The sequence below is a fragment of the Kogia breviceps genome, chromosome 20 (assembly GCF_026419965.1).
Source record: "Kogia breviceps isolate mKogBre1 chromosome 20, mKogBre1 haplotype 1, whole genome shotgun sequence".
NCBI classification, from domain to species: Eukaryota; Metazoa; Chordata; class Mammalia; order Artiodactyla; family Physeteridae; genus Kogia; species Kogia breviceps.
In genome coordinates this window covers 19,181,808-19,201,326 of record NC_081329.1, presented here as the reverse complement: position 1 = coordinate 19,201,326, position 19,519 = coordinate 19,181,808, and the positions used below count along the sequence as shown (strand labels likewise).

The 19,519-nt window shown below is 44.1% G+C and overlaps 1 protein-coding gene across 12 annotated transcripts in view; it reads left to right on the top strand.

Annotated features, from left to right (window-relative positions):
• TRMT9B (tRNA methyltransferase 9B (putative)) overlaps window positions 1-19,519 on the top strand; it is a 58,734-nt gene that overhangs the window by 18,537 nt on the left and 20,678 nt on the right. For 7 of the 12 annotated variants that reach the window (XR_010838529.1, XM_067022756.1, XM_067022761.1 and 4 more), the window contains 3 exons: window positions 12,090-12,249; window positions 14,189-14,480; window positions 18,903-19,057. Coding sequence is in view for 11 of the 12 variants with exons in the window: in XM_067022756.1 (XP_066878857.1) it covers window positions 18,904-19,057 (154 nt within the window). In the remaining variant the exon portion in view is untranslated. Of the gene's footprint in view, window positions 1-12,069; window positions 12,250-14,188; window positions 14,481-18,902; window positions 19,058-19,519 lie in introns of all 12 variants that reach the window. The other 5 variants (XM_067022764.1, XM_067022759.1, XM_067022757.1 and 2 more) reach the window with 3 other exon arrangements.

Genomic DNA, 19,519 nt, shown 5'->3' with positions numbered 1-19,519 from the left:
GTTCCCATGACCCCCTACTTAGATTAGCCTAATTTGTTAGAGAAGCTCACAGAACTCAGGAAAATATTTTACTTACTAGGTTACTGGCTTGTTTTTAAAAGGTATAACTCAGGAACAGCCAGATGAAAGAGATGCGTAGGGCAAGGTCTAGACCTTTCAAGGCCCCAAGCTTCTGCCCCCTTGGAGTCTGAGGTGTGACACCCTCCTGACATGTGGATATGTTCTTGTCCACCAACATGGAAGCTCTCCAAATCCTGTCCTTTTGGGTTTTTAATGAAGGAATGGTTGATTAAATCCTTGGCCCTTGGTGTTTGAACTCTCTGGAGATCTGGGGGATAGGCCTATAGGTCCAACCCTCTAATCACGTGGTTGGTTCCCCTGGCAACCAGCCCCTTCCCTAGGGGCTTTCCAAAGGTCACCTCAGTAACACAAACTCAGGTGTGGTTGAAAGGGGCTGGTTATTTATTAATAACAGAAGACACTCATTTCGCCTTTATGCTCTTGGAGCTGCTTCGGGAACGGAGACAAAACTAAATATTATAACAAAAGATGGCCCTGTGGCTCTCATGTAGGAAATGATAAGGGTTTTAGGAGCTCTGTGCCAGGAACAGTGGAGGAAGACCGAATATATATTTCTTATTATAAACTGCAATATCACACTGACTGACTACTTATGGGTAACATGCCCTAATGAACAAGAAAAATATGGAGAAACCCCCACTGACTAAATTATTAAACAAGAAAATGGCGGGAAAAGCACAAAATGGATATTGCTAGGAATTTCTGAAAGAGAGCTTTGCAAACTTCAGCTACATATTTTCCCCTTGGATATATTTGCACGTGGTTATAACTTTTATATATTGTAAGCACATTTTCATGAGTAGAATTATTTTGGTTTTCTGTGTTCAAATTAAATATTTCCTATTCATTTACCCAATTAAGATGATACAGGTGCCTGCTGTATGCCAGGCTGTGTTCACAGTGCTAGGTGTATAGGTCAGTGAGCCAAAAACACCTGGTTCCATGGTGTTTACAAACCAGTTAAAGCAGACAGGCAATAAACAACTATAGCAGGTTGCTGAAGTGAAACACTTTCTTGTTTTCATTTCTTGCACGGAAGTGCAGGAATACAGTAGTATTAGTCAACATCCCATCAGGAAAACAGAAACCCCACTAGTTATGTTAACAGAGGGAATTTAATATAAGGAGTTGGTTAAACAGGTTATTAGAGGACTGAAAGTCATAGAGGGAACAAGTAAGGTAGGAGTTGTCATCCCGTGCTAGGGGACCCAAGAGAAGAGAATGGGCTTTTCAGAACCTAGAAGCTTAGAGGAGGGGCCCCTGGAGCCGGGAACCAGACCTCAGAAACTCAGAGAGGACCCATGGAGTTAGGACCCAGACTCTGGGAAGGGGTGCTGGCTAGCTAGTGCTGTTACCTTGAGAGCTCAGACAGGGGACCCTGAGGGACTGGGAACAGATCTCTTGGCAGGAGTGCTGCCTGGCTTGGAGGTTATCTCTCAGGGGTGGGCAAAGGGCTGGTGCTGGGAGGGTGGAAAAGACCTGGAAACTGATTGCTCCCGGAAGCAAATGGTGCTGTGGGGTGCAGGACTGTTGCCAGGTTACACCTGGCAGGAACAGGAAGCAACCAGAAAGGGGCTGGTCTCTCCTCCTTCCTCTCACCTACCGGACTCGCTCTGGTGTGGTGTGCCCTGTGTGCAGAGCCACTTGGCAAGGAAGAAATATTGTCTGCAGAGCCCCCATGCCCACAACACAAGTTGTGGAGAAAGGGGGTGCAGGGACCACACTTCACAACAGGCAGCGTCCCAAAGACGTTAGGGGGAAGTTACTGTCATGGGCTGAAACTACTTGCTACGATACCCAAGCAGGACTTGAAGAAGAAGGGGCAGAAATCTGTTAAAATTTACCAGTTTAACCATTGTTAAGGGCACAGAGCTGTGGCATTAATTAAGTACGTTCACATTGTTGGGCGACCAACTTCAAGAATTATTTTCCTCTTCCTAAGCTGAAACTTCCTAGACAGTAAGTCCCCCGCTCCTCCCTCAAATTCCCCAGCACTCCCCAACTCTGACCACCACTCCAGTCTCTGTCTCTAGGAACCTGACTGCTCTAGAAAGCTCACGTAAGTGGACCATCCAATATTTGTCCTTTTGTGTCTGGCTTACATCACTTGACACAATGTCTTCAAGGTTCATCCGTGTTGTAGTGCGTGTCAGACTTTCATTCCTTTTAAGGCTGGATACTATGAAATCTGGTTTTGTGACCCTTAGGCCAACATCCATGTTAAAGGACTTGAATGCTGGGGAGATGACTGATTTAGAGAGATTGTTTCTGGCGTGCTGTGGATAATCCCTTTCCCTGCTAACACACACACACACACGCACACACACACAGACACACAGGGCATCTTGGGGGAAGAGGGAAATGTTTGTTCCATCCTCAGGTCAAGTGGCAGGGTCCCTAGGAAACGTGACAAGGGGTGGGGAAGCACGCTGGGGTAGCAGCTGGGAGGAATATTCACCCTAGGCCTGAAGGGGAAAGGGAAAAAGACTAGTTACTTGGCAAGAATTTTAATCTCTGGAAAGAGCAGAGGGAGGGAGGGAGTTGGCACAGCAAATAAGTTCACCTCTGTCTCCTCCCAAAGCCTGCTGCTGCCCTTCATTGGCCAAAACCAGAGGGAAGCCTGAGGGCAAAGCAGAGCCTCCTGGAGATGGTGCTAGGAGACGGTGCTGCTAACAGCAGCGTGGTAGGCAAAGAAAGAAAATACACATCCAGATTGAATGTTTACCCCAGCTAATTCTCCTCTAGTTGCTCCCTCTCCATGATGAAAAGTGGCCCCAGACAATCAACCTGCTATCAGGCAAATAGCTGGTTCCCTTGGAGCTTTGTATCCCATCGTGGGCTCAGGGTTTACTACCTCTGCCGGTCGACTGAGCACTCGGTCACGGGGGTAACAAGATCAGCCTGGAAAAAGGATCATATTATTGAGCACATATATAGCCTCCATCCTTGTCAACATGGCAGCCTCAAGGAGTTCACGCACCCGAAGAGTCAAAGCTCTCGAGGCGTGGAGAAGGTTGTGCTGGCCGTCTTATATTCTCGAGTTAAAAATTCCCACACGGTGAGCCATTCTGAGAAGTCCATCCATACGATTCTTCCCCAAACTGTGTTTCTCTGTTACTAACACGCCAATTTGGCAGCCGCTACATGGCGTGAAGCAAGTCATCTCGCCAGACCTTAGCTGATCTTTGGCCAAGCAACGTATGGCATCTCAATTCTGGCTGGGCCACCACTGAGTCCAGACTTTGACGTACCTGATGGGCAAGCTCCTCGGAGCCCCTCGCTCTGGGCAGGTTGGCACAGTGAATCCAGAACCTCCGGTAAGGGCGCCCATATTGGTAAATCTGGTACAATCTGAAATTATATTTCCCGCTTTTTGGCAGTCTCCCTCAGAATCCACACACGTGGACATTTACCCCAGCTCTTTGTTTTCTACCTTCAACGTCTGCAATTCTCCTGGCGTGTAAGCCTTTGGGGTTTGACTTCGTCTCCCTGGGCCGTGCAGGAAAGTGACTGGGTACAGACCTGGGGACACTGAGAGGTGGAGGGAATGCAGGTGTGGAGGGGCCAACCTGTGTCCCTCTTACAAGAAACCCTCTCTGGTGGGGGAACTGTAGGGCCTACAAGGAAATAAGGAGGTGCTGGAGCCATTAGTTCTCAGTCCTGTTTTCAGGGCCCAGTCTGTCCCCCCAAGAAATGTCCTAACCTTCTCATAAAATACTTGGTGAGTCTGTGAATGCAAGTAATTTGGCAACCCACAAGCTCTAACTTGGAGTTTAATTTTCAGCTGCTTTAGCCCTACAGCTTCAAGAGATAAGAGAATCAGGCTTAAGAATGAAGTAATTTGAGTTTGTTTTACTCTTTCTTAAGCTCTCCGAATGTCTTATCTCCCTTCTGGAATTCCTTATGTTCTTCTGTACTGTTCTCAGGGATGCAGAGTTGGTTCCCACAGCCTTACCTCTTTAGGCGCCTCATTCCTATGACCACAGGTGATTAACTGATTTAGCCTTTTGCTACTGTAAGCCATTTGCTGCCAGATTCCCATTCTGTAACATTAACGGTGGTTTTCAGAATCTTTGTATCTCTCTGAACGGACTGGACTGTAACAACTACTGATATTTTAAAAAAATTAGTCGAGGGCTTCCCTGGTGGCGCAGTGGTTAAGAATCCACCTGCCAATGCAGGGGACACAGGTTTGAGCCCTGGTCCGGGAAGATCCCACACGCCACGGAGCAACTAAGCCCGTGCGCCACAACTACTGAGCCTGTGCTCTAGAGCCCATGAGTCACAGATACTGAAGCCCGCGCGCCACAACTACTGAAGTCCAAGCCCGCGTGTCTAGAGCCCATGCTCCGCAACAAAGACAAGCCACCGCAATGCGAAGCCCGTGCACCGCAACGAAGATTAGACCCCGCTCGATGCAACTAGAGAGGGCCCTGCACAGCAACGAAGACCCAACACAGCCAAAAATAAATAAATTTTAAAAAATTAGTTGAAGTTTTTAATTGCAAGCGGCAGAAATTAATCCTAGACGTCTTAAGTAGAGAAGAAAAATTTCTGGAATACACTGGGGACTGCACGAAATCAAGAGAGTCTAGGCTGGAAGATGGGCACAAACCGAGACCATCTGAAGAAGACATTGCCGAGTTCCCACTGGAGCCTCCAGGGGAGGGTCTGTCCTTGCCTCCTCCAGCCTCTGGAGGATCCAGGATTTCCTTGGCTTGTAAGCATAGCTCCAACTACTAGCCTCCAGAATTGTGAGAAAGTGGGCTTCTGTTGTTTAAGCCACCCAGTCTGTGGTACTTTGTTATGGCAGCCCTACCAAACGAATACACCATCCCACCAGGTGAGGGAAGCAGGAGAACCTCCCTGCTTCGGTGGCCATGGAGAAAGGCAAGGCCCTGCATCTCACCAGTACTGCACACTAGAGGCTGTCCCTAATCACAGATACAGCTGGATGTGAGGCAGTCCAAAGACACAAGGCAGTGGCCGCCAAAATGCTAGTGCTGATGTGTCTCTGTATACCACAGAGTAGACAGAAGGGAGCACAAGGTGGTGACCCTAGCTGGGGGTCAGGAAATACGACCCGAGCTGAACCTTCGAAGAGCACTGTGTCTGGCAGGTGGCTGGAGAAGAAGGGTGAGTCCAGGCAGAGGGAAGAGACGAGCAAAAAGCACGAAGACCTCAAATGTCTAAGCCGTTCAGAGAATCGCAAGTCACAAAGGTGACACCAGGTAAGGAGCTTGTGCCGGAGTGCGAATCAGCTAAGTTGCTAAGCTGACGGCCTTCTGGGGGGCCGGCGATGTTGAGTAGCACAGTAGGGCACAGGGCATGGAGCTGGGGGGTGGGACATCATAAGGGACAATGCTGGGGGTGGGCTGGGGTCAGGCTGTGGAGGGCTTTATGACCCGTTGACATATTTGGACTGTCCCTTTAAGTCCGAAAGGGGCAGCAAGACATGACTGCGGCCGTGCTGTAGACGATGAACTTCAGGGCACAGAGCTGTGAAGGCAGGGAGATTGGTGGGTTGGGAAACCGCTGTATTAATCCGCTCTCCTAAACCCAGTTCTTTTTTTGTTTTTGTTTTTTTGGCTGCGCCACACGACTTACAGGACCTTAGTTCCCCAGACAGGGATTGAACCCGTGCCCCGGCAGTGAAAGTGCCGAGTTCCACGCACCCAACTGCCAGGGAATCCCCTAAACCCAGCTGTCTATTCCAGGGTTGGTTTCTGACGGTGTTCTCATCAATCTGTAGTAAAATGATAAATTTTTAAAAGGTAAATTTTTCATCAAGCTGAATTTTATTTAATTTTAAAGGACTCCTTCAGTTGAACATTATGACCTCCCAACATCTGTGGGGATAAACTGTTTATTCATCGATGCAATCATGGTGTCAGTGAATAACAGGTTTTTTAAAAAATATAGGTGTGTGCCAGCCTTCAAGTGAAGAAGCAGCTGGTCCCTCTGGTTCTCCAAATGTCCCTTTGAGATTTTGCGGGTCCGTGAAATCCACAAGAGTGGGAACTCCTGGGTTCCTAGGGGAGGGCTTAAGCTCAGGCTGAGCCAGTGGGGAAGGAGATGGGGAGACGCATAAGGGGAATGAGACGGAGGTGGAACCTATAGGACAGCATACGTGACAGTCCAGATTTTACTGTACTTTGCACATGGACTCTCTTCCTGAACGTCAAATATACAATTAGATTTTTTTTTCAGTAATATCCCATGAGTGCCTCTTTTGGGTCAATTGTATTATGAACCTATTTTATAAAATACAATACATAATTCACTCTCACATTTCTCCCCTTAATTCCATTCTTAGAATAACCATCACATGATTTATAGTTTTACGGTTGACTATATGGGCTTCCCGCAAAAGCTCCTTCTTGAACAATCATTTGACAAGAACATTGTGAAATGACCATGAGATTCCTTGTCATGCAACCTGCCGCCACCTTCTTCCCTCCGAGGAAAGGGGATGGGTTTTGTGCTGCTTCTCTTCTGGCTTTGCCTTTCGTGATATCAGAACCACCTTCTTCCCGGCTCCTGTTTCGGGGGCCTATTGCCTCGACTTTAACACAGACTGAGAGCTGGTTTCATCAAATTGACACGAGCAGCAAATGCCAGGGGGAAGCTGGGGGTTATATTCTCATTTGTCTTAAAGCTCATATTTGACTTGCTTGTTCTTCTCTGGCATTCTCTAATCTACACAATCAAGATGAACTGTGACAGCGTCACAATGAATACGGCCCAGCCGGCGCCCGCGGAGAAGCAGCCTCGGATAAGAGATCTCATAATCAATATTGTGCTTCCTCATTGCCTACTTTTTTGTATTCTCCACCCGGAACAATCCCCCGCCCCTCACACAGACACACATTCCTCGCCTAGATGTTCCCACCTTCATTTCCTTTATTTAGATTTTGGAGATACTATTCTACTCTGACATGAAGTCAATTTAGACACACAATCTTTGAACATTTTCAAGAAAACCAAGTATTCTTTGGGACTATTTGATCTTTCCCCTAAAAGAAACCCTGTCATTTTGTCCACATTCTTTCCACATATATTTACTGCAGGGTAAGCTTGCGGTCCTCTCGGGATTACAGAGAGCGCCCTATTCTCCCAGTGCTACACGTTTTGTTATTTGAAAGCCCTGCGTTTGTTCTGCTCACAGGATTTCACTTAGAAATGCCAGCTGCCCTGCTCCTACCATTTCTACTATAATCTCTGGTGTATCATTAAGTGGTTCTGTGTAGCACAGGCAATGCTAATTAGAACGACACCCTGGTTTACATGCCTCATTCTTTAGAGGGAGTAATACTCAGAGTTAAAGGATCACCCCAAATTATATTTATTTTATTTTTATGGCTGCGACTGGTCTTGGCTGCAGCACGCAGGAAATTCATTGAGGCATGCGGGATCTTTTGTTGTGGCGTGTGGGCTTCTCTCTAGTTGTGGCGTGTCGGTTGTTCTCTCTCTAGTTGAGGCGCACAAGCTCAGTAGTTGTGGCGTGCGAGCTCAGTAGTTGTGGCGTGCAGGCTTAGTTGCCCCGCGGCACGTGGGATCTTAGTTCCCCGACCAGGGATGGAACCCATGTCCCCTGCATCAGAAGGTGGATTCTTTACCGCTGGACCACCAGGGAAGTCCCCACCCCAAATTATAAAAGCTGACACTACTTGCTACCTTTGCTGCTCTATCAAAAAATCATATGCTTGCTCCCTTTGGTGTTACTAACCGTTATTTGGTGTCACTCTCGTATTCACCTGCAGCTTCTTGGGAGTGAGCGCCGCCCACCCCTGTGCTCATAAGAGCTACCAAAAGCAACAGCTGCCTGGTAGTTTCTCAGTCGGTATTTCTTGGATTAAGTCTAGTTACTCTAGGACCCTAATAGCACATGGCTAACCTCTCCTCTAACATGTTCTGGGGCTGACTATTGGCGATTCATGGTCTCCTAACCTCATTTCTTTTCTTGCTCTGCACAATCTCTTGATTTAATTCACTCCCTTTCTGTGGTGGGCTGGGTTTTAAATTATAAATGCTAACTGCCTCCGGGTGAAAAAGAGTTTTTAATAAACACCTTATCACCTCTTCACTGGACCAGCCCAACAACTTTAATTTTTTAGTTATGCAGAGATTTTCCCGTGTGAATAGAAATGATCGCTAACTGCTTCCTTGCCTTTGCCTCTTGGCTCCATCCCCTGGACCAGGCTGATGCTCAGGAGATTCTGTTTTTTAAGCTATTTGAGTCACACCAAACTGTACTTGGTTGTGTCTGAACACTATATGCCTTCTCTCTTTGGGAATAAATGGTAAAAGTTAAAAAAAAATGTCACTGCCAAGTCCTAGGATAACGATGATTTTTAAATGATTTCTGGTCCAGCCTCCTCCCCTGAGCTTCATATCCATCTTACCTGGTTGTCCTCCAGATACCACAGAAACAATACGTCCAAACTGAACCCTCCCTCCGATGTATTCCCTCTGACAGTGAACTGCAGCACCATCTAAAGGGCCCTCTTTTTTATTCTTCTCTGCCTTTCTTCACATGTCTTTACCACAGACACCGACTGAGTGCTGTGTCAATTGCAATACTCAACAAGGATGCAGCGATCATGAGATCCACTGTCCCTACCTGGAAAATGGTGCCACCAATGACAGAACATAAGGAATATATACAAACAGCCCAGGCCATACGATCAAATATAATGTGTTACTGATCACTATGGCAATTCTGTTATAACACCTAGTCCTTCTTACAGCCTCTTTTCTGTAGATGCACACATCTTAAGTAACCTTCTCTGGCTGTATTCACATGCATTCCAAAGGAAGCGCTTGTCACAGTTTATATATGGTCATTGCCAAAGTTTCCTTTTTGTTTGCCTTTCATTCTCATTCTCTCTCTCCCTTTATTTTAGGACGGGGGTGGTAGATCTTACAGGATCAGCCTTATCAGTATCACTGCTTCCTCTTCAGTGTGTTCTTTGCCTTAACTCTTCATCGGTCACCAAGTCCTATTAATGTGATGCTGTCTCCTTAATAGCTCTGGTATTTTCCCCCTCCTAAGCGTCCTTAATATCATTCTTTGTCTAAAGTATTTAACTAGGTTCTTTCTCTGTGAACCTGTCCAGGAAATAGTAGCCTGCACTCTTGCCATAGATTTCTGGAAACCAGCTCAGATTTTGTCATTTCTCCCACTGACATAATTCTATGGCTCACCATTATGTCCAGGATAAAATCTAACTCCTTAGAAAGCTAAACTAGGTCCTATGTGGTCTGACTCCTATGTACTCTTACAGCATCACATGTCCTTCCTCCCTCCCTCCCTGTCGACTGTCTAGGTAAGAGTGTGAACTCTGGAATCTAACCTTCTGGTTTCAAATCCTGGCTCTGCTATGTGACCTTGGAAAGTCACTTATGTTCTCAGTTTTCTTGTCTATAAAATGGGGACAAGATAGTTCCTGTTTCATACAGTTACTGGGTAGATTGAATGAGTTAATATATGTTAAATGCTTATAACAGGCCCTGGATGGTAGTAAATAATATATGTTGTGTATACACGTATGTGTGTCTTGCTATTATTGGTAAGTTACTTGAAGTTCATCAAAGATTATAATTAGTCTCATTTCTTTTTTTTTTTTTTTTTGTATATGCTGTTTCCTATGGCTGGAATCATCCACTCCCACTTTACCTGACTTACCCCTACTGTCTTCGGAGCTCCAACTTGGTTGTCAGTCTCTCAAGGGAGCATTCACACGCGCCCCCCGCCCCCCCGCCACCACCACCCCCGCCAGGCTGGATAAGTTGCCTCACCTACGTGCTCCTATAGCACCTGTGCACACCTGGATCATAACATTCATCATACCAGATGTGGGCTCCTGGCATTTGTGGTCTTAAATACTTGTGATGGCCCAAAGGTCCATGAGGTAGTAATTTGTAATAGGTTTATTTTAATCTGTTAATCTTTCTCTCTATCAATCAGTCTATCTATAGATCAGTAGATAAAATAAGGCAAGGCATAAGTAGCTTGGGGATTCAGAAGCTCAGAAGCTCTCGGGATGTATCCAAACCAATAGTAAAGGTTCTACCATATTTTAATTTTCTATTTCTTGGTATATTTCCTGTATTAAATTTTGGATTCCTAAATTGGGGGACTTAAAAAAACCTTTATCCCTAGTGCCTTATATTTATATAACAGAGGCTTAAATAGTATTTACTGAGTGAATGAATGTGTATTTTTAACTTAATACAGATTTTTACCCCAAAACTGACATTGCCCCTGAGCCATAGTTTGAGGTGCTGACCCTCTTCCCAGGAAAGTATACACACATGGTTAACCTCAAAATTTCAGAAGGTTTGAGTCACCTTTGCCCTCAAGGACAGTTTCCCATTTATTCAAGGAGAAAGGGAGAAGGAATGCATTTTTTAATACTAAATACTCCAGAGATGTATGGCTGATAAAGTAAAAGGACTCGTTTGAATTCAATTTTTTAAAAGATAGATATTACCCTATTTTGTCTTTGCCCAGCAACTTCTTGGAAAAGATAACATGATTTGTTTTCAAGAGAGGCCAATTTGGATCATAATTTAGTAAACTTATAGAAAGTCAATTATCTTTATAGGTGTTTGGGGGCTATGATTCGGGGATATAGAAGAAAAATTCCCCACCCCTGCTTTCACCCGAGTAGCTCACCCATGCCCGCTGCACTATCTGAAATTCTTTTCATTCGCTACACTTTGTGATTAAGGTTTGGAACACTCTGTCCTCAGTGGCATATCCGAGAGGGTGAATGCATTTGGGCACTAATGCCTGAAGGAAAGGTGCTTAGACAGCCGGGGTGGATGGTGACAAAGCAGCCCCTAGGTCACGGCAGGAAGGGTGAATCCCAGGGGACAGCCTTTAGCTTTGCCGCTAGCATGGAGGCTCAGACGACAACCTCATCTCCTTTACGATTAAGGCAGGCTCTAAAATTGCAGAAGGAAAGATGAGATCTTTTGACTAGTGGCTCTTTCAAGACTCTTCCTAAACGTTCTTCCTAAAAAGCCAAGCTTCGTGGCTCTCAGTGGTACAGATCGTATACCTGCATACGACTGAGAGATAACATGTTAAAATGTATATGCATATTCTGAAGACCAGAGAGGAGCTTTCCAAAGCACACCCAAATCAGTGCTTCTTAAAGAGGGACCAAGAGTGGGGTGGATGGGGAGCTCGGGGAAGTTCGGGGACCATCCTGAGAATCACTGTAATAAAGGGGTACAGTTCGTGGCACTGAGGTGCACACACGAAGGATGAGAAGACCGAGGAAAATGGTCGAGAACCATGATCAAGATTAAAGTCCATGTGCTTCATTTACAGGTAAGGAATCAGGTCCCCAGGTGTTACAGGATGGGCTTTGCCTACCGCACCAGACATCTCTTCAGACCTCATTTTACATCCTAAGAACTCTCCATTACAAAGTGCTTTCTGTCATACAAGGTCCTTTTTTTTTTTTTTTTTTTTAAAGTAACTCGGCGTCTTTTGATGAGCTTCATGACAGACCTGCTCTATTATGAAAAAAGAAAAAGCTAAATGTGAACAACGAAGAATAACTAGGAATACTTGTCAAAGTGACATGGAAATAGCTGATAATATGAGCAAATATTGAACAGTTAAATTGTACTGGAATGACTTAATAACATTTAGTCATATCTCTTAAATAGTTACATTTAATTAAACCACTGGATTCAAAGCTGACTCTCAGTGCTTGTAACTTTTTGAGGAACAAGATGAAAGCATCCAATTTAATTTCGGGAGCAAGTACTGTATGTTTTACAGAAAGCTGAGGAATTGATTCAGAAACTACTCTTATAGTTCTGGCGTGTTTCATATATTAACAGTTCTTTCTAATCCCTTCTTCTCTGGGTAATTTATGCATATGGCAAGAGGTCAACCTGGGCTGTAGCTGGCTCAATATTTTTATTATGTAAAATGAACTTTAGTATTTGTTTTTTCCCTAATAGGTCCTGTATTCCCTTCACAGGCTCATACAGAGTGGTTCGTCGTGTGAAGGGCCTCGCTATTTGATCCCACTCCTACTACTCTGAGAAAATTATGAACAACAACTATCACTCTCTGAGGGTGGAAAGTGCCATGAATCACAAAGACAAGAAGTAATTTTCTGTAATCACAAGATGACTCAGGTTAGTAGCTTTCAGCTATCACAGCAATTCACATAATCTGAGCGTATTCGGGAAACCTAATTAGTCCCAATTCCTTTAATTTAAAATTTATGACAATGTGATATAAGGTAAGCTGGAGTTTACTTTTGCATTAGGTGGAAAAAAGAATTGGAAAATAGTTGTCCAGGGTGAGTTAAAATTACAAGAATGTATTTAGTGTTTTATTAGAGAACAAAATGTGTTTCTAGGACTTAAGCATATTGTGAAGTTTTTATCATTCAAAAGGTTGCGGTATAATTTGTACTTGAAAATAATATGTAGGTGTTACATTTGAAGTATCATATATTAAAAGGTTTAAAAAAAAACCTACGTATTTTATAATGAAGTCTTTTTATAATGTAAGTAACGTCTTTGAACTGTCCAGACCAATTTGTATTTTCATTTTAGAATTATAGTTTGAATCTATCTTTGAGATTTAAAGCAGTTCTATTCTCTTTTTTTAAATATTGTATCTTCTGTGGCATTTATAACAAGAGAACAATTTACAGTTATTTATATTTGTTTTTAGTTATAAAAATGTGATTATTGGGCTTCCCTGGTGGCGCAGTGGTTGAGAGTCCGCCTGCCATGCAGGGGACACGGGTTCGTGCCCCGGTCCGGGAAGATCCCACATGCCGCAGAGCGGCTGGGCCCGTGAGCCATGGCCGCTGAGCCTGCGCGTCCGGAGCCTGTGCTCTGCAAAGGGAGAGGCCACAACAGTGAGAGGCCCGCGTACCGCAAAAAAAAAAAAAAAAAAAAAAAAAAAAAAAGTGACTATTGTGTGTCTAGTGTATATCTCTGAAACAGGCCTCTGCAAGGGAAGGAAATTATGAAACACAAAACACAACCCGGAAAGCTCAGTCTTAGTCCTGCTTCCTGAGTGCCTCTTGACTCCTACCAGGGGATTAATGACTTATGACCGAATATTTGAGGACCAGTTTATCTGGAGTAAAGCACTGTTGTCTTGCATAGGGAGCTAAGGAAACAGATCACTGATTCATTAGTTCTACAGTTAATTATTGAGTGAAGGCACTATAATATATATATAAGAAAGATCAAATCTCAGTTCTGCCCTCCAGGAGCTTCTAATCTAGTTGGGAACATATACAAAGTTGAGAGTTCAAGATAGTATCAGGAGAAATGCTCTAAGAGTGATAGCGATAATAAATATACAGTATATAGAAATACTGAGAGAAATTATTATTTGTATGGATAGCTATCCTTAAAGTCTTTATGGAGGAGAAAGAGGCTGAGCTAGACTTTGAAGGTAAGATTTTGGAAGGGAAGCATTTCAGATGAGAAAGAACAGCCTGCTGGCTTCAGCAAAGACCTGAATGACGAGCTATAAACAAGGCCCATTCAGGGAAAGGTGAGTAGAGTTCTTTGGGTAGAGCTGAGAATTGGAGCTGTGGCAGTTATAGGACGTGGCTGGAAAGCTAGACTGGGACCAGGTCACGGAGGCTTTTGAATGCCAGATGGAGTGCAAGCTTCATCTCCTGAAGGGTTTTCAACAGAGAGGGGAGATGATCAAATGCACATTTTAGGAAAATTATCCAGCATCGGCATGAACTAGAGACTCTAAACTGCTTTTCCTGGGTTCATGGAGGGAAATTACAAGTTACAGCCATCGGGCTGAGAATAGCACGTATGCAATGTGGTCTCTGCAGTTGCCTTTTACTATAGGAGTGTATGGTGTCTCCAGCAAGTGAATATTGATTGAAAAGGAGAAGTGCGACCTCTCAGCATTACGGATATATTAGAGGTGACGGTGTGAGGAGTGAGAGGAAGGCAGGGGGGACAGAGAGACCAACTAGAAAGCTGTAAGAACAGCTCAGATACTAGGCTGTGGCAGTACAGAAAAGAAAGACGGAGAGGTGGCAAAGATGGCAGCACTATGGTAACAGCTCTGATCTTCTCTTAGTCTAGCGTTGGTTCCAAGAGGACATTGCGTCCCACGATGTTGTGCTGCCAGAGGGCTCCAACAAGAGTCCTTTCATCTACGTGTGGCAAGTCCTCTTGGGACTCTGGTGGCCACAGCACATCTCTTCCACTGTGACACCCCCTGACGTGCATGTGGTGATCGTGAAGATGCATTCAAGTCTGAAATAAAGTGCTTTGCCGGCAAACATCAAAACAAACAAGAGGAGGGATTTGTTGGGAGTAAACTAAGTAGCTGACAGAATAGAAGAGCTGTAAACCAAACATCAGGAAAGGTAAGACTTAGGAGAAACTGGAGGATATTTCCTTTAGTGATCTGACTTCAACTACCTCTTGTCAGTTTCCCAGGGGAGAGAGAATGATTGTCCTAGATTAGGTCATGTGTCCACCCCTGTCCTACGTGACTGGCAGGCTCCAGCATCACTCGAAGTCCAAAGAGAGGTGCAGTTCCTCAAAGGAAAAGTGAGTAAGCAGAAATTTTTAAAAAGCATTTAATCTCTGAAATGTCTGGGATTGTAAATAATGGTCATAAATGCTTGGGCTCAGGCTTGGGGAGAGATTAAGTATTCCCTCGAATCTTAGGTCTCCAAAATTATTTTTCACTACTACCTTTGACAGATTCTCTTCTTTTTCAAACTAATGTCTTACTGTTAAATACACGCACGCACACACACACACACACGCACACACACACGTTGACAGAAACCGCTTCCAGCAATACCTTGATGCCTTCACACTTTCAGGTCCACAGATATTAGTGTCCTTTCTCCCTGCCTCTCTCCTTTCCTTCCTTGGCTCACAATATTAAATTAAGTTTAACGCGTGGGATATAGAACCGTATTCTGTTTTCTTCCATGTTTGTTCTATCTACAGTAAAAGGTATTAGTATTTATAAAGAAAAAACAGGACAAACTCACATAGTAACAAGTTATCTTCTAACAGAATATGATTGATAGTTTTTACTTTTTCATTATCTAGATAGATAATCAACATCCTTTATGATGAGCTGTTTGCTTCCTTATTTTTGGCTTTCAACATGCACACTGTCCATCCATAAAGAGGAGTCACTCAGGGACTTGGGCTGATGCTTCCAGGATCGCAGAGACACACACTGGCTCGTAAAGCTTCTGCCCAGAAGTGATTCACATCTTTTCTGATCACATGTAATGGTCAAAGCAAGTCCCATGGCTTTGCCTGAATCAAGCTGGGTAGACAAGTGTTATCCTAGTTACATGCCCAGAGCAGGAAAACCAAACATCTGTGACCTGTTGCTGACCACCCTGTTGCTAGAAGCAAGAATGCTGATGTCTCTCTCTTTGCTCCTCTCTCCATGGGAAACGCACCAAGCCACTGGCCTCTCCTATTCACTTCCTACCACTTTCTCTCCTCTTTTCCGCTTTCCAAGGAACCGCTTTCCATTGCACTTAAAGTCCAAAATAGTTCTTCAAGTTTTTGGTGCATTACGTTCTATGACTTCTCTGTCCCTTTCAAATTACTTTCTCTTCTTTCATGACTCACCAACAAGGCATCAGCTCCAAGGCCTGGAGCTTGTCAGCACACAGATATAGAAGCCTGGCTAAACGAAACCCTACCTTCCTAGCTTCAGCTTGAACCCTATGTTAACTACTTTAGTACCAGAATTACTAGCTTAGTCAGATTACCGGATTCACAAGGAATCTGCATATGTGTATACTGCAGGAAATTTAAATCCACAGACTGTTGAAAATGTCCTATTGGATGGCTCCAACTCTACAAATCAATTTCATGGTCAGCTATATATTCTGCAGAATATACTCTTAAGTGTAAAATAAACAAAATGGATTTATATTGTTCACACACTTTATAATAGCTCTTTGAGGTTACTTGTTTATAGTAGGAGGAGGGCAACTTGGGGGGGAAGACTTAGAGAAAGGTCTCCATGGGGTGCTGTTCAGATACTACAAATTCTGAGCTTGTAGTTGGAGCCAGATGGAGGGGAATCGAGTTTATGTTGATAGCCACTTAACATTGGCAAGTGCTATAAAGTATTAAAATTTATTTGTTTTACGGTTCTCCAGACTGTATTGCCTGATTGATTCCTTGAGGGGGGGAAAGTTTTAAACAGACTTAAGTCTACTGAGATTTTGATTAAAGAGAATAAGCGCTCAGTGTTTGGGTTTTCCTCATGTGTAGGCAGTTATAGCCAGCCATATGTTTACTTTGTAAATTCGAGTTGAGGGTGCAATATAAGCTGTTTCAGTTTGGGTGGAAGTTTTGTCAGACATCACAAATGAGATTTGTACTCTGTCAGGAGCTTGCCAGATTTTCTGCAGGGACTGTGGGCAGGTCCGTAGTAATTAGGGATAACCTACTGCTAGTTTGTTTTAAGAGTAAATCCTGAAAAGCTCTTCCTCACAGTTGAGGGAATGACGGAATTAGAATATTATCATTTGGTGATAGTATTACTCAGCCATAAAAAAAGAATGACATTCTGCCATTTGCGGCAATGTGGATGGACCTACAGAATATTATGCTTAGTGACATAAGTCAGAAAGAGAAAGACAAACACCATATGATCTCACTTACATGTGGAATCTAAAAATAAAACGAATGTATGTAACAAAACAGAAACAGACTCACAGATATAGAGAGCAAACTAGTGGTTACCAGTGGAGGAAGGGGAGGGGCAAAAGAGGGTTATGGAATTAAGAGATATAAACTACTACGTATAAAATAGATAAGCAACATGTTTACATTGTACAGCACAGGGAAATAGTCATTATTTTGTAATAACTTTAAATGGAGTATAATCTATAAAAATATTGAATCACTATGTTGTACACCTGAAGCTAATACAATATTTTAAATCAACTATACTTCAATTAGAAAGAGGCATCAATGGACTGGATGCTAAAAGTGGTGAGTGAGATGATGAGAAATAGGATATTTACATGGTCTCAGAGTATCTCTCATATTTCTTAAATAGAAAGCCGGGGAGGGGTGGCGGAGGGGTAGGCACTTTACAGTGGAGTAACTCATCAGATGCCATCTTACCCAAGTGCTTCTCACTTCCTAGAGTGGGAGTAGTGAGGGGGTGGGTGTATGGAGGGAACACAGAGGCTGTGCAAGGACAATACCTTCTCTTACCACATTCCCATCTACAAGCTTGTGGGTGTAGGGTCCCCTCTCTTCCCACTCTCCCCACGTTACTATCTTCTACCAAAGCCAATGTTACCCTCTGTACTCAGAGTCCATTCTGGTGGTTTGTTTGCTTGTTTGTTCATTTTTTCAAGGTCTGCTGTGTGCTAACTACTGAGGATTCAGCGTTAAGTAAGATAAGTCCTCGTTACCTAGGATCTTCCAGCCAGTGCTAGAGAAAAATATCTAACAGACTGTTACAGCCTTTGGTAATCTGTAGAGGACGCATGGGATGCAACAGGAGTACAAGGGGCAGGACTGAGCTAGCTGGTATGCGCGAGTAGGGTCAAATGGGTTCTTCAGAGATTAAAAATACTTTCATATTGATTGGTAAAAAGCCACATTCTGAGCCCTTCCCTGGGATACTACTCCTCACTCACATGCCACAAGACAATAATTAAAAGATCAAACCCCAAATAAGCAGAGGCGTCTAAGAGCTGCTCTTGTGGCACTTTGCCCACTCCTTTCTGATTGCCCTTATCCTGCATGGAAGTCAGGGAAGTCTTCCTGGAGGAGGCGATGCCTATGCCAAGGATGAACAGGAGTTCGCCTGGTAACGCACAGCACCCGTCCAGCCCCTGGATGACACAGGCTGTGTCATGCCTGAGAAGCCATGATCACTGAGTATTACAGCTGCATCTGATGCTGGGGAAGGGCGGTGAGAAATGGCTTCAAGAGGAAAATGGAGGCCAGATCAAAAAGAGCCTTGTATGCCCCCTGAAATACCTGAACTTGATCAGACAAGCTATAAAATGCCTTTGAAGAAGTCTAAGATAGGAAGCAACACAGTAAGACTTACGTTGTAGAAAAACAATTGTGGCATAATTGAAGGAAAGGGATTGAAGGGCAAATAAACAAACAAAAAAATCCCTGTTTACAGCCTGTTGAAGCAATTCAGGCAAGAAATGAGGACCTTTTCTATAACAGAATCAGTAGGATATAGAGAAATGCTTGGAATCCAAAAAAATTAAAAAGGCAGAATCAATAGGGCTTTGTGATTGGATTGGAGTGCTGAGCGACGTGCTATGAAATTTTAAAATCTATTTAGCATCCGGTAGAATGATTTTATCCAAAGTGAACCTTTGCTAAGACCTTTGTGTATGCTTCCAAAATTAAGAATTGATCTTTCAGAGAAACATACTATAATTAGCTCATTCCCAAATGACTGTTTTCTGAAGATGTGCAGGTAAGAAGGATGCATTTGCTAGCCTTTTGACAACGCTGGTGAGGTTCCAGTGAAGGCTGTGTTCTTTGCAGCTTATAAGAAAGTATAAAAACAGGGACTTCCCTGGTGGTCCAGTGGTTAAGACTGCATGCTTCCAGTGCAGGGGCTGTGGGTCTGATCCCTGGTCAGGGAACTAAGATCCCACATGCCGAGTGGCATGGAAAGAAAAAAAAAAAAAAAGTATAAAAGCAGCACAATCTTGGCAGTTGTAAGTTCCCAACTGTAGGAAATCTGCATCCCCATCAGCCATCTCTGCTCTGACCTGCGTTCCTTGGCGTGGCCCTGTTTTCCCCAGGATGGATCCTGCAGCTGCCCAGCTGGAGAAACAGCACGTGCACGACGTGTATGAGAGCACCGCTCCTTACTTCAGCGACTTGCAGAGCAAAGCCTGGCCTCGTGTCCGCCAGTTCCTCCAGGACCAGAAGCCTGGCAGCCTCATCGCTGACATAGGTAACCCGGGGCGGTGCCACGTAATCTGAAATATATTCCATCATGCCTTTCCTTTTCAGATTCATTTTTCATTTCTATTCTAACCGGAAGTCTGAAATTGTGTCCTTGGCATGTCAGCACCTGGAATATTCACTTTATAGTAGAAATTCATACAGTCAAGCCAGAAAGTAGAAAAGCCCCTAAAATCTACATATAGACAGTGGCAATTTTTTCAGAGCCTTCGTGCACATCCGCCCACAAAAATCAACCTGATGTTGCTTGAATAAATCAGGATTGAAACGGCCGCTTGTGAAATTGACCATTTTAAATTCAGAGTGGACTTCCCTGGTGGCGCAGTGGTTAAGAATCCGCCTGCCAGTGCAGGGGACACGGGTTCGAGCCCTGGTCTGGGAAGATCCCACATGCCTCGGAGCGGCTGGGCCCGTGAGCCATGGCCGCTGAGCCTGCGCATCAGGAGCCTGT